Below are 9,793 nucleotides of genomic sequence, written 5' to 3' on the forward strand. Positions count from 1 at the left end.
CTGCTCCTCCATTAAACACCTAGCTCATTATTTAGATTCTTATTTTAAGATGATACAAGCCTCATGTCACTGCTCCTGTAGACACAATCCAGGTAAAACTGACATAAGTCCATCTAGCGTCAGAATTTGTCTCAAAATAATTAAGGCTGGAAAGCTTGGATCAAATCCCAAGAGAGAGATAACTCATTGTTCCCTCCACTTTCGAACTAGTTGACCCAGTTTCTTTTGACATTAAGACAATACCTAAGAACGTTATCCCTGCCCAGTTCTTTGCTTACGTGGACCCTTCTAAACCTTTGCCGCCTCCAAGACTCAGAACTACCGCGAGTCTTTCTAAATCACTCATCTCTTGCAGTGCAACATTAGGCGTGGTCCTCCCTGCCGTTAACCTAATCAAACTGGGATTCCTAAACACAAAGACGTTGTTGGCTTATCTTCCAGCCTGCAAAAACACACTTAAAAAGCTGACAAGCCACACTAACCCATCGTTTTCTCGTCTCACTTCCTCGTTTTTAAAAGAAACCCAATGGACTCCAGACATTAAACAGATGGCTTTAACCCAACTGTAAGACAATTCTAGAAAGACCACTGGACCCGAAGGGAGAGCGCATCGCTGAGTTGGCAAGAAGATCGATATGGCATCGTGCTGTGAGATCCCAGGGGCGTCGGGATCAGGTCCCGACCGCGGCGGCTGCGAAGCACGGCGGACAGCCGAGCAGGGGCACAGGGAGGGGAGGGGGCGGCGAGAGGTGACAGGAACTACCCGGGCCCCGGGGGCGCGCGGCCTCGCGGAGCCCCGCGCCGCGCGCCCCCCGCCCCTCCCCGCACAGCCTCCCCCGCCCCTCCCCACCCGGCTCCCTCAAGTCTCCACGAACGGAAATGGGAGTCACAGCGCCGGGGACCAGCGGAAACAAAACACAGAGGCGGCCGCGGGGGGGCCGCGGTGGGGGAGAAGGCCCCGGAACGAAGCCGGCCCGCGCGGGCCCGCGCTGTCTTCCTCCCCCGCGGCCGCACTCACCCGCTCCGGATTCGGCCCCGTCGCCCCCGCCCGCACTCCAGAGCCGGCTGAGAAGCGCAGCGGCGCGGGCTCCACGTGCAGCGTCTCTCCCGGTAAGACCCGCAGCTCCCGCGACTCGAAGTGGGAGGCCCCTGGGCCCTTCCCGCGAAAACGGCGCAGAGAAACTACAACAACCCCCCCTCCACCTCCCAGGCACCCCCGGGTTCGGGACTACAACTCCCAGCAGGTTGCGCGAAACGGACGCCTAAGGCAACGGAGGCTCACGAGGCACAAGGGAGCAGCAACGCCCCAGTTCGCTTTGTTTTACACTGTCACTTTGCACAATCGTATACCTCAACAACCCCCCCCCCCTCCCCCGTCAATCAAGGAATAGGACGCTGACTCGGGGCCCGGGGGACTGAACTAGGGGACAGGCCAGTCCAAGGGCGCATGCGTAAACCACACGATTTCCGAGAGGGAAAAAGAGAGCGGGTCAAGTTGGGCGAAGGAAAGATGGCGGAGGCGTCACTAGAGGACCCGGAAGCACTTACCCTCCACTTCCTCCTCCTGTTTGGCTTCTGTCTCACCTACAGCCGTCCGGTCGCAGAGTGTCTCCGAGACGCTTCCTGTCCGGTGAGTGTCGACCGTCTGAAACGGCGGCCCATAATGCATTGCGATGGCGGGTAGGCGGGTGGGGGCGGAGCCAGGGCCGGAAGTAGAACGGGGCGGTGGCGGCGGTGGCTGGCGGTTCGGCAGTGAGTGCAAGGTGACTGGGAGGGTAACTGGACTAACGTGGCCTCTTGGGACTTGGGTTTGGGTTTCTTCACGAGGTCTGGGATGCCCTTTTCCCTCTAAGACTTTGGAAAAGAGAGCAGTCTTATATCCCGGGGCGCCTTCACGGCCTGGCCCGGGGTCATTTTCGACCTCGGCGCCTTTCGGCCTTGAAGTTTGCTGTAGATTCAATAAGTAGCCAGAAAATCCCGCTCTGAGGGCCAGCCTGGCTCACAGGGTGGCGCGGGCTGCAGGGAGGCCGGCGCTTCGTGGACTTGCAGCCCGTCTGGGGCAGCCCAAGGTCATGTCCGCGGGGCCGGTCTGCAGCCAGGCTTGCTCATCCCGGACGCGTGGGAGGTGGTTCTGAACTATTTAGGAATAGAACTTGAGAGAAAAAGACAATGGTCATCTTAAAAGTTTGGACGCCACCTAAAGATGTTGGTAGTGCTGAAATTTGGTTAAGCAGCTTTTGTTTTACATCACGGTTTCCTGGAGGAGAGCACTAACCTTGGACTGGCCAGTCGTCACTAAACGGGAGAGCCATGCTCCCTCTCAGCACAGGGCCGCTTCTTCTGCTGTTCTTTTCTAGCTGTTGCTTTCCCCAATTTCTTTGCGTATGTCCAATCCCTGTCATAGCTGGCGTGCGTGGCCTCGCATAGTACTTGAATAGAGGGCTTAATCATAGTTGATACTTTATATTACCTATTTGGATTCCCTGGTGGCTCAGACGGTAAAACGTCTGCCCGCAATGCGGGAGACCCGGATTTGATCCCCGGGTCGTGAAGATCTCTGGAAAAGGAAATGGCAACCCACTCCAGTTCTCTTGCCTAGAAAATTCCGTGGATGGAGGAGCCTGGTGGGCTACAGTCCATGAGGTAGTAAAGAGTAGGACACGTCAATACCTATTTGTGTAACGACATGTATGTTTCTCAATAGATATTCAATCTTTGGGGAAAAAACTGAAACAGAGGAAAAGGAACAAGTTTTGATAGTGAGATTATGTGTTCATTTTTTAGATAAATTGAGTTCGAGAGCAAGATAAGACTTCTGAAAGGATGAGAGATGATGATGTATAGTTTTGGAATTCAGGAAGAAGACCACGCACAATTAGGTGTGATTTGGGGATCATTAATAAACTGTCTTGCATATTGTCTTTACTATCTGTGAAGGAGGCTTAAGAATACTTTGCTCTGTTTCTTAACAGGATTGCTGTAAGGGTACCAGGAGAGAATATGTATGGAAGTACTTGGCAGAATACCTAGGTCTGAACAGATGTTAGGGTGACCCTATTGGAAAGTGTTGTTTGTGTTTATGTTGCCAAAAGGGAAAGTATACACTGAGTTGCACAATTTTAAAAATGTATCTGTGTCCTGTCAGATTCTGTTGTGTAACCTGGGATCAGGTACTTACCTTTAAGCCACAGTTTCTGTATGTGTGAAGTGAGAATGATATTAAGTAGCACCTTGGGTGTTAGTCACTCAGTTGTGTCCCCGACTCTTTGTGACTCCATAGACTATAGCCCACAGGCTCCTCTCTCCATGGGATTCTTCAGGCAAGAATACTGGAGGGGGTTGCCATTCCCTTCTCCAGGGGATCTTCCCCACCCAGGGATGGAACCTGGGTCTCCTGCATTGCAGGCAGATTCTTTACACCTGAGCCACCAGGGAAGTAGCACCTTAAGGTCATTCAAATAGTTTTCTTTCATCCTGTAGGTGAAGGATATTTGGTAGATTGTAGGATTTATTTTGATAGTCTTTTTATGTGCGATTTCATGAACTTCTCGGCACTATTGACGTTTTGAACCAAATTATTTCTTTGTTGTGGGGAGGGTGCTATTGTTGTTGTTGTTACAGGATTTTGGCAGCCTGCTGGGTTTTACCCACTAGAGGCTAGTAACATTCGCCCTGTCAGGACAACCAAAAATGTCTTCAAACATTGCCAGGTATTTCCTGTGGGACATCGCCGCGATTAGAGAACTGCAGTGCCACTCTTCAGTCTTCTAGCTTAATGCTTTCCAACTCTCACTAGTAAAGGGCCACATTCCCCCTGGCCCTTGTGGATTCTTTGAAGAATCCAGTAAAAGTGAATTACTGGAAAACGTAGTAGATGAAAGACAAAACATGGAGACACAAAATACGAACTCTTAATTGCTTCCTTTGTGGCTCAGCTGGTAAAGACTCCACCTGCAGTGCGGGAGACCTGGGTTTGATCCCTGGGTTTGGAAGATCCTGGAGAAGGGAAAGGCTACCCACTCCAGTATTCTGGCCTGGGGAATTCCATGGACTGTGTAGTCCATGGGGCCGCAAAGAGTTGGACGTGACTGAGCGGCTTTCACTTTCACTATTGAATTCTGCAGGTATGAATTACTCTGTCAGATTGCTGTAAAAGTTTCTAAATGCTTATTCCCAATTTTGATACTATAGTGGAGCACTAACACTGTACTACTGAGAGTCCTCAGACCACACTTGGAGCAGTAGTGTTAAATTTAACAGTTTGGTGTGACGGTGCTTGTTTAAGTCATTTGGGGAGCTGGGGAATCATGTTAGCGTGTTAGGTTCAGAAGTTTGACCAGGCTATATCGAAGTGTGACTCTATCATTCCAACATGGCTTGGTCAGCCCTTTATTAATCTGGGGCAGTTTCTTCTAATTTTTCTATGATCTCCTTATTCTTTTTCTTTTGGAATTCCTGTTTGCATATAATGAGGTTGTACTGCTTGATTTTCCCTCTCTTGTTGGTGGACTCCCTTGTGTGTTTTGTTTTTTTGGACTCCTTGCTGTTTTTTCTTGCTGGTTCTTTTGGACTCAGATCTGGTTTTTACAGTATTCATGAATGCCTGGAATCCTGCAGCTGTACCAGGCGGAGCAGTTTCTCTCCCTGTGGGCCTGTGAAATGCAAACTGAGGTTGAGGCAGCTGTCTCCAGGCTTCCTGTTCGTATCCCTTTTTGCCTTGTGAGGGAGTCAGGGGAACCTGGTAGGCTAATTTTGGAACCGGTATTACTGTCTCTCTGCTGAGGGTGGGCGTACAAGACTAAAAAGTTCGTGGAGAAGAAACACCCCATCCCTGATTTTGTGCTTTCTTTCTGCATCTGACCTAGTGGAGTGCATGCAGGCCTGAGTGATTCTGAATTCTAGATCCCAGGGCCTTTTACTTGAGCAGCAGAACACTTGCAGTGAGGGGTAGAGAGGGAAAAGGATCTTTGGTCAGGTGACTGTTCTTAGTATTCACTGAGTTCTGTAGCACTTAGTAGAATTGGGTACCCACTGTAACACTTTTACAGGGCTTTTACAATTATGTCAATCTTAATGTATCTTCACATGCTGGTTCTTGTTTCCAATAACAGGATCACCATGATTCTTCAGAGACTCTTCAGGTTGTCCTCTGCTGTTCAGTCTGCAATCTCAGTCTCTTGGAGGAGGAACATTGGTATTACAGCAGTGGCATTTAATAAGGAGCTTGATCCTGTGCAGAAACTCTTCGTGGACAAGATTAGAGAATATAGAACTAAGCGACAGTAAGTGGGTAGATCACGGACCTTGGTGTTAATGTGCATATTCAAACCTTGGTGTTAATGTGCATATTCAAAGTATGTACGTTTTGAGATGGTAAAGAATTACGTGGCGTTTCAAAGTGTCTAAGACCTTCACTGAGCTGATCCCTGTGGTACAGGTTCATTAGCTGCTCCAAAAGAAAAAGATGAGGACCTTGATATATTTTTTTTTAAGTCCCAAATTTTATATTATGAATTCCCAGGGAGGACTGCATTAAATCTAGTGCCATTTTAGATATATCCCCATTGTAATGTCATTTATTATAAACTGGAGTCAATTCATACAGGTATACCATACAAGATCCATACAATTCATACAAGATCCATACCAGGATCTTAGAAATCATTTAGGAACCGTATTTGAGAAAATTAAGCCCCTTGGACAATGATTATCCTAAGGTCATAAAACTAATTATGGGGAAAATATACTCAGAATATTCTCTCAATTTAGTGATCTTGGGACCACTAAATTGATTTGGGGAGAAATGTATAAGCACAGCATTTTTTTCTTTAACATTACTTCCATAGTTAATATATTTCTGGGACTGTCAAAAGACAGAAGACTCTGAAATGGCATAAAGCAAATCCAGGGAAAACCTAATTACAGAACCGCAAAGTTTTGAAGGTGATTAATGACCTTAGCCATCATCAGATTTAACCCCAAAATCTTTGGGAAAGTGATACAGATTAGTTCAGAGTTTTGTTTTATTTAGTTGTCTACCATATGCAGAGCACTGGACTATTGAGAATGGTGGGCTACAAAGAAAGAAGCCACTTGGCATTTCCATAATATTCTTTAAATCTAAGAGGGTAGAAAGTTTGTAAGCAAGTAAATATAATAGAAGGTAAAATAGATTAAGTGATAAGGTACTGACACATTCAGTGTTTGGGGAACTTCTTGGAAGGAATCCTCTTTTCTAGCTGGTACATTTGAAAGGTGGCATGGAAGAGTAATGTTTCCAAAAGCTTGTGGATCCAAGAACTGGACAATGATCGTCAATCATCAAGTATCCAGTTAGAAGGCTCTGTCTAGAACTGTGCTATATATTTCTGTGGCTGTTATCCACATGTGACTATTCAAATTCTAATTGAGTATAAATAAAAATTCAATTCCTCATTTGCCTTTTAGCCACATTTCTGGTGCTCAATACCAGATATGGCTAGTGGTTACCATGTTAGACAGCACAGACACAGAGTATTCTGTTATCATAGAAAGTTTCTGTTGTACATACTGGTATAGAAGAAAACTGAGTCCGTGACAAGAAACATCATTAACAAGTTCTTAAATTAGAGCTGGCTTAATATTTTTTTGTGGAAATAACAAATAAGATCCTATGCCTTATCATAGGCATAGGTGAAAATACTAGCCTTGATGGAATCTTCACTTATAATTTTTTTTATTATATTGTTCATTGTTAAACGGGGCAGTAACATTATGACAAACAAGAATTTGTGCAAATAGTTAATTAGGTCTAATTGGCCCGTTGCTGGTCTGTGAAGTGAAAATCGCTCAGTTGTGTCCAACTCTTCTACCCTATGGACTATATAGCCTGCCAGGCTTGTCTGTCCATGGGGATTCTCCAGGCAGGAATACTTTAGTGGGTATCCCTTCTCCAGGGGATCTTCCCAACCCAGGGATCAAACCCAGGTCTCCCACATTGCCGGCAGACTCTACCATCTGAGCCGCCAGGGAAGCCCAGCTGATCCATGATGCTGTGTTTATCTTTACAAAGCACAGCTCTTTAATTTTGTCATTTTATTGCTTAGCAAACAAAATACAGACTCCCAGACTATACATTCTGGGCCTCCTGTGATCTGGGTCCTGCTAGCTTTTCCATCTAGGCTGCTTAGCATTTCCCACATACAGCCAATGCTTTCCCACCTTCTCATCCTTGCTTTTGAGTCTTAGAATGTCTCAAATTACAGTCTGACCCAAATGCATGGTTTGTCACAAATGCCACCTTTTTAAAATGCAATCTGCCTGTTGAGCTTAGCAAAAGTGACCCCTCACCTCCAGTAGCTTTTTGTTAAACTGACTGCCTCTTGGCATAAATGTTTATAAGTGCTACTTTTTCTTTCTTGTAAATGGTAAAACCTCTGAGGATAGGAAGTAATTTGCTTCTTTGATAGGCCGCTCTTACAGACTTAAACCCTTCAGTGGTGTTTGATTTAAAGCACAGTGATAGTAGATAATTGCGTGTTCACGGTGTGCCAGGCACTGGCCCACGAGTGGTACATGTACACAGTCTCTGAATTCCCTCAGCACCGTCAGGTAGGATTTTGGAGTTGTCGGTGTAGAAACTAGAGTTTAGAGTGCTTCATGCCTTGCTCTAGTTCACACAGTAACTAGATTGTAGAACTGACAATAAAACAAACAGTTATTCACCCCAAGCGCATAGACTTAGCCTTTACACCTTATTGCTGCTCAGACGCTGAGAAATTCTGACTTTTCATAACACTGATACTGACAGACCTTGAATGTTGTTTGAAGTTGCCTCATTTGTGTGAACCCTCATCATATTTAAAATTGTTTGATTTTACATTTACATTCAAATTGAAATACTTGTTACCTTTCAGAAAAGTCTGCTCTTGTCTACGCTCGGAAGATCTGTGAAACTTAATTTTGTTTCTGTAAACTAATGTTTAAAATACACTTTCACTTGGTCATGTACACTACAGGACATCTGGAGGACCTGTTGATGCTGGCCCAGAATATCAGCAAGACCTAGACCGGGAGCTTTTTAAACTTAAGCAAATGTATGGTAAAGCAGACATGAATACGTTCCCTAACTTCACGTTTGAAGGTAAGTCTTTGTAATCACAGGTTCATTGTTGTGGGAGATCATTTTAAGTAGAGAATATTTACATGGGTTGTTTGGAGGATTAAATGACAATTACACGTGAATGTAATTTGAGCAAGCTCCGGGAGTTGGTGCTGGATAGGGAAGCATGGCGTGCTGCGGTCCATGGGGTCGCAAAGAGCTGGGCATGACTGAGCAACTGAACTGAACATGTGAAGGTATTAGGACAGTGGCATGTGTGGCAAGCACTGTGGTAAATGCCACTGGAAGAGATCACATAGCATAGAGGTGAAACGGTGGGGACCTAAAATCAAACGCCTGACAGTATCATTATGGGCTCTGGGATTCTGGATAGTTAACTGGTCCTTGTTTCTAATCTGACATTTGGGTAAGATCATACTGTCGTCTTAGTTGTAGTTAAATGACGTAATATATGTAAATTCATAGAACCTGGTTCATTTTAAGTCCTAAATAAATCTTAAGTTATATTTACGTGTAGATGTTTCTTTAAAAAATTGGAAGATGGATGAGATAAATATTAAAGTTTTTTAGAAAATATGCTTTATTGCAATATGACTAAGTTTGAACCTTTCTTTCCTCTTTTTAGACCCCAAGTTCGAAGTTGTCGAGAAACCACAATCCTGAAGAAGTAATGTAAAATTGATCTGGTAATTTGTCCTAGATTAGTTGTACAGCTGGCCACAAGTAACAGAATAAACATTTCATAGCTGTCAAATGTTCTTTTAATTCTGATTTCAAATAAATTATTTGGTGATGTTAGGTATACAGCTGAGTGTATTGAATTCTGTTTTTTTTTCTTAATCGATTGATTTTACTTTATATTTATTTATTTGCTGTCCCGGATCTTAGTTGTGGCATGAGATCTCTTCGTTACAGCATGTGGGATCTAGTTCCCTGCCAGGGACTGAACCCAGGCCCCCTGCATTGGGAGCTTGGAGTCTTAGCCACTGGACCACCAGGGAAGTCCCCGAATTCTTTGTTTTGAGATCCTCCTATTTGGTTATATGAAAACAGAAGGAGACCTTGGATTAACTGAGTACCATTTGCCCCGAACTTGGCAGATTCTTCTCAGAGTGTTGAGGTGTCCTGTTTATTTTGGAGACTTACTGCTGGAGAGGAGCCACCCTGACTGAACGAAGGAGTGTTCTCAGTGGGGGATGTCACACCTGCTCCCAGAATATGAAGAAACGGTTCAGAAATCATTGATGATAGCTTTTTCAGGGAACTCGGGTGTGACTGTGAATATGTCCAGGGACTGACTTTTATGTTTTAATTTCCATCTCCTGTCTTAAATGTTTTTATTATCCCAATAACTCACCTCTCTCCTCTCCCCTTAAAGTGTAATGGTCACTGTATCTATTACAAGGCTATGCAGATAGATCAAGGAATGCTGGGGGTGGAGGAGAGGAGGGTTCTACAAAGGAATTTCCTTGAAAATAGATTAAAGCTGTATGGTGGTGTTTGCCCAGTGGATGGAATATCAAGTAGATGTGCCAGATAAGTGGGAGAGCAGGTGCATCAAAATTTCAGTAAGTAGACAGTTCTATTTTTTAGTTTTCTTTTTTTTTAAAAAGGCAACTGTGCCTTTTTAAATCTGACACTCTCTCGTGTCAATAAATACGTCTCTTTAGTAAAACTTTAGAGATTGTTGTA

The 9,793-nt window shown here is 44.9% G+C and overlaps 2 protein-coding genes across 12 annotated transcripts in view; one reads left to right on the forward strand and one right to left on the reverse strand.

Moving 5' to 3' along the window:
* The window catches only part of GABPA (GA binding protein transcription factor subunit alpha), a 38,280-nt gene extending 36,644 nt beyond the window's left edge, over positions 1–1,636 (reverse strand). For 5 of the 7 annotated variants that reach the window (XM_010800934.4, XM_059877468.1, XM_010800932.4 and 2 more), the window contains exon 1: positions 483–1,186. The gene's annotated coding sequence lies outside the window, so the exon portion shown is untranslated. Of the gene's footprint in view, positions 1–482; positions 1,187–1,548 lie in introns of those variants that run through there. The other 2 variants (XM_010800933.4, NM_001075437.2) reach the window with 2 other exon arrangements.
* On the forward strand, positions 939–8,903 carry ATP5PF (ATP synthase peripheral stalk subunit F6). 5 transcript variants are annotated; one of them, NM_001428186.1, is made up of 5 exons: positions 939–1,110; positions 1,591–1,630; positions 5,112–5,282; positions 7,998–8,122; positions 8,727–8,903. In NM_001428186.1, exons 3-5 carry the CDS (start codon positions 5,119–5,121, stop codon positions 8,762–8,764), a joined length of 327 nt encoding a protein of 108 aa, NP_001415115.1. In that variant the 5' UTR covers positions 939–1,110; positions 1,591–1,630; positions 5,112–5,118; the 3' UTR covers positions 8,765–8,903. The 5 variants fall into 5 exon arrangements, with proteins under 5 accessions (NP_001415115.1, NP_777142.1, NP_001415116.1 ...); NM_174717.4 differs by lacking the exon at positions 939–1,110 and having other exon boundaries at positions 1,573–1,630; NM_001428187.1 differs by lacking the exons at positions 939–1,110; positions 1,591–1,630 and adding an exon at positions 1,715–1,775.
* Positions 8,904–9,793: the final 890 nt, after the last annotated feature.

Source organism: Bos taurus, chromosome 1 (genome assembly GCF_002263795.3).
Source record: "Bos taurus isolate L1 Dominette 01449 registration number 42190680 breed Hereford chromosome 1, ARS-UCD2.0, whole genome shotgun sequence".
Lineage (NCBI taxonomy): Eukaryota > Metazoa > Chordata > Mammalia > Artiodactyla > Bovidae > Bos > Bos taurus.

What these genes read in the sequence shown, in the direction of transcription:
- ATP5PF (NM_001428186.1), top strand. Translation starts at nt 5,119, where the DNA reads ATGATTCTTCAGAGACTCTTCAGGTTGTCCTCTGCTGTTCAGTCTGCA. An exon ending in GAATATAGAACTAAGCGACA is followed by an intron (nt 5,283 to 7,997) that starts GTAAGTGGGTAG and finishes TGTACACTACAG; the next exon opens with GACATCTGGAGGACCTGTTG. An exon ending in CCCTAACTTCACGTTTGAAG is followed by an intron (nt 8,123 to 8,726) that starts GTAAGTCTTTGT and finishes TCCTCTTTTTAG; the next exon opens with ACCCCAAGTTCGAAGTTGTC.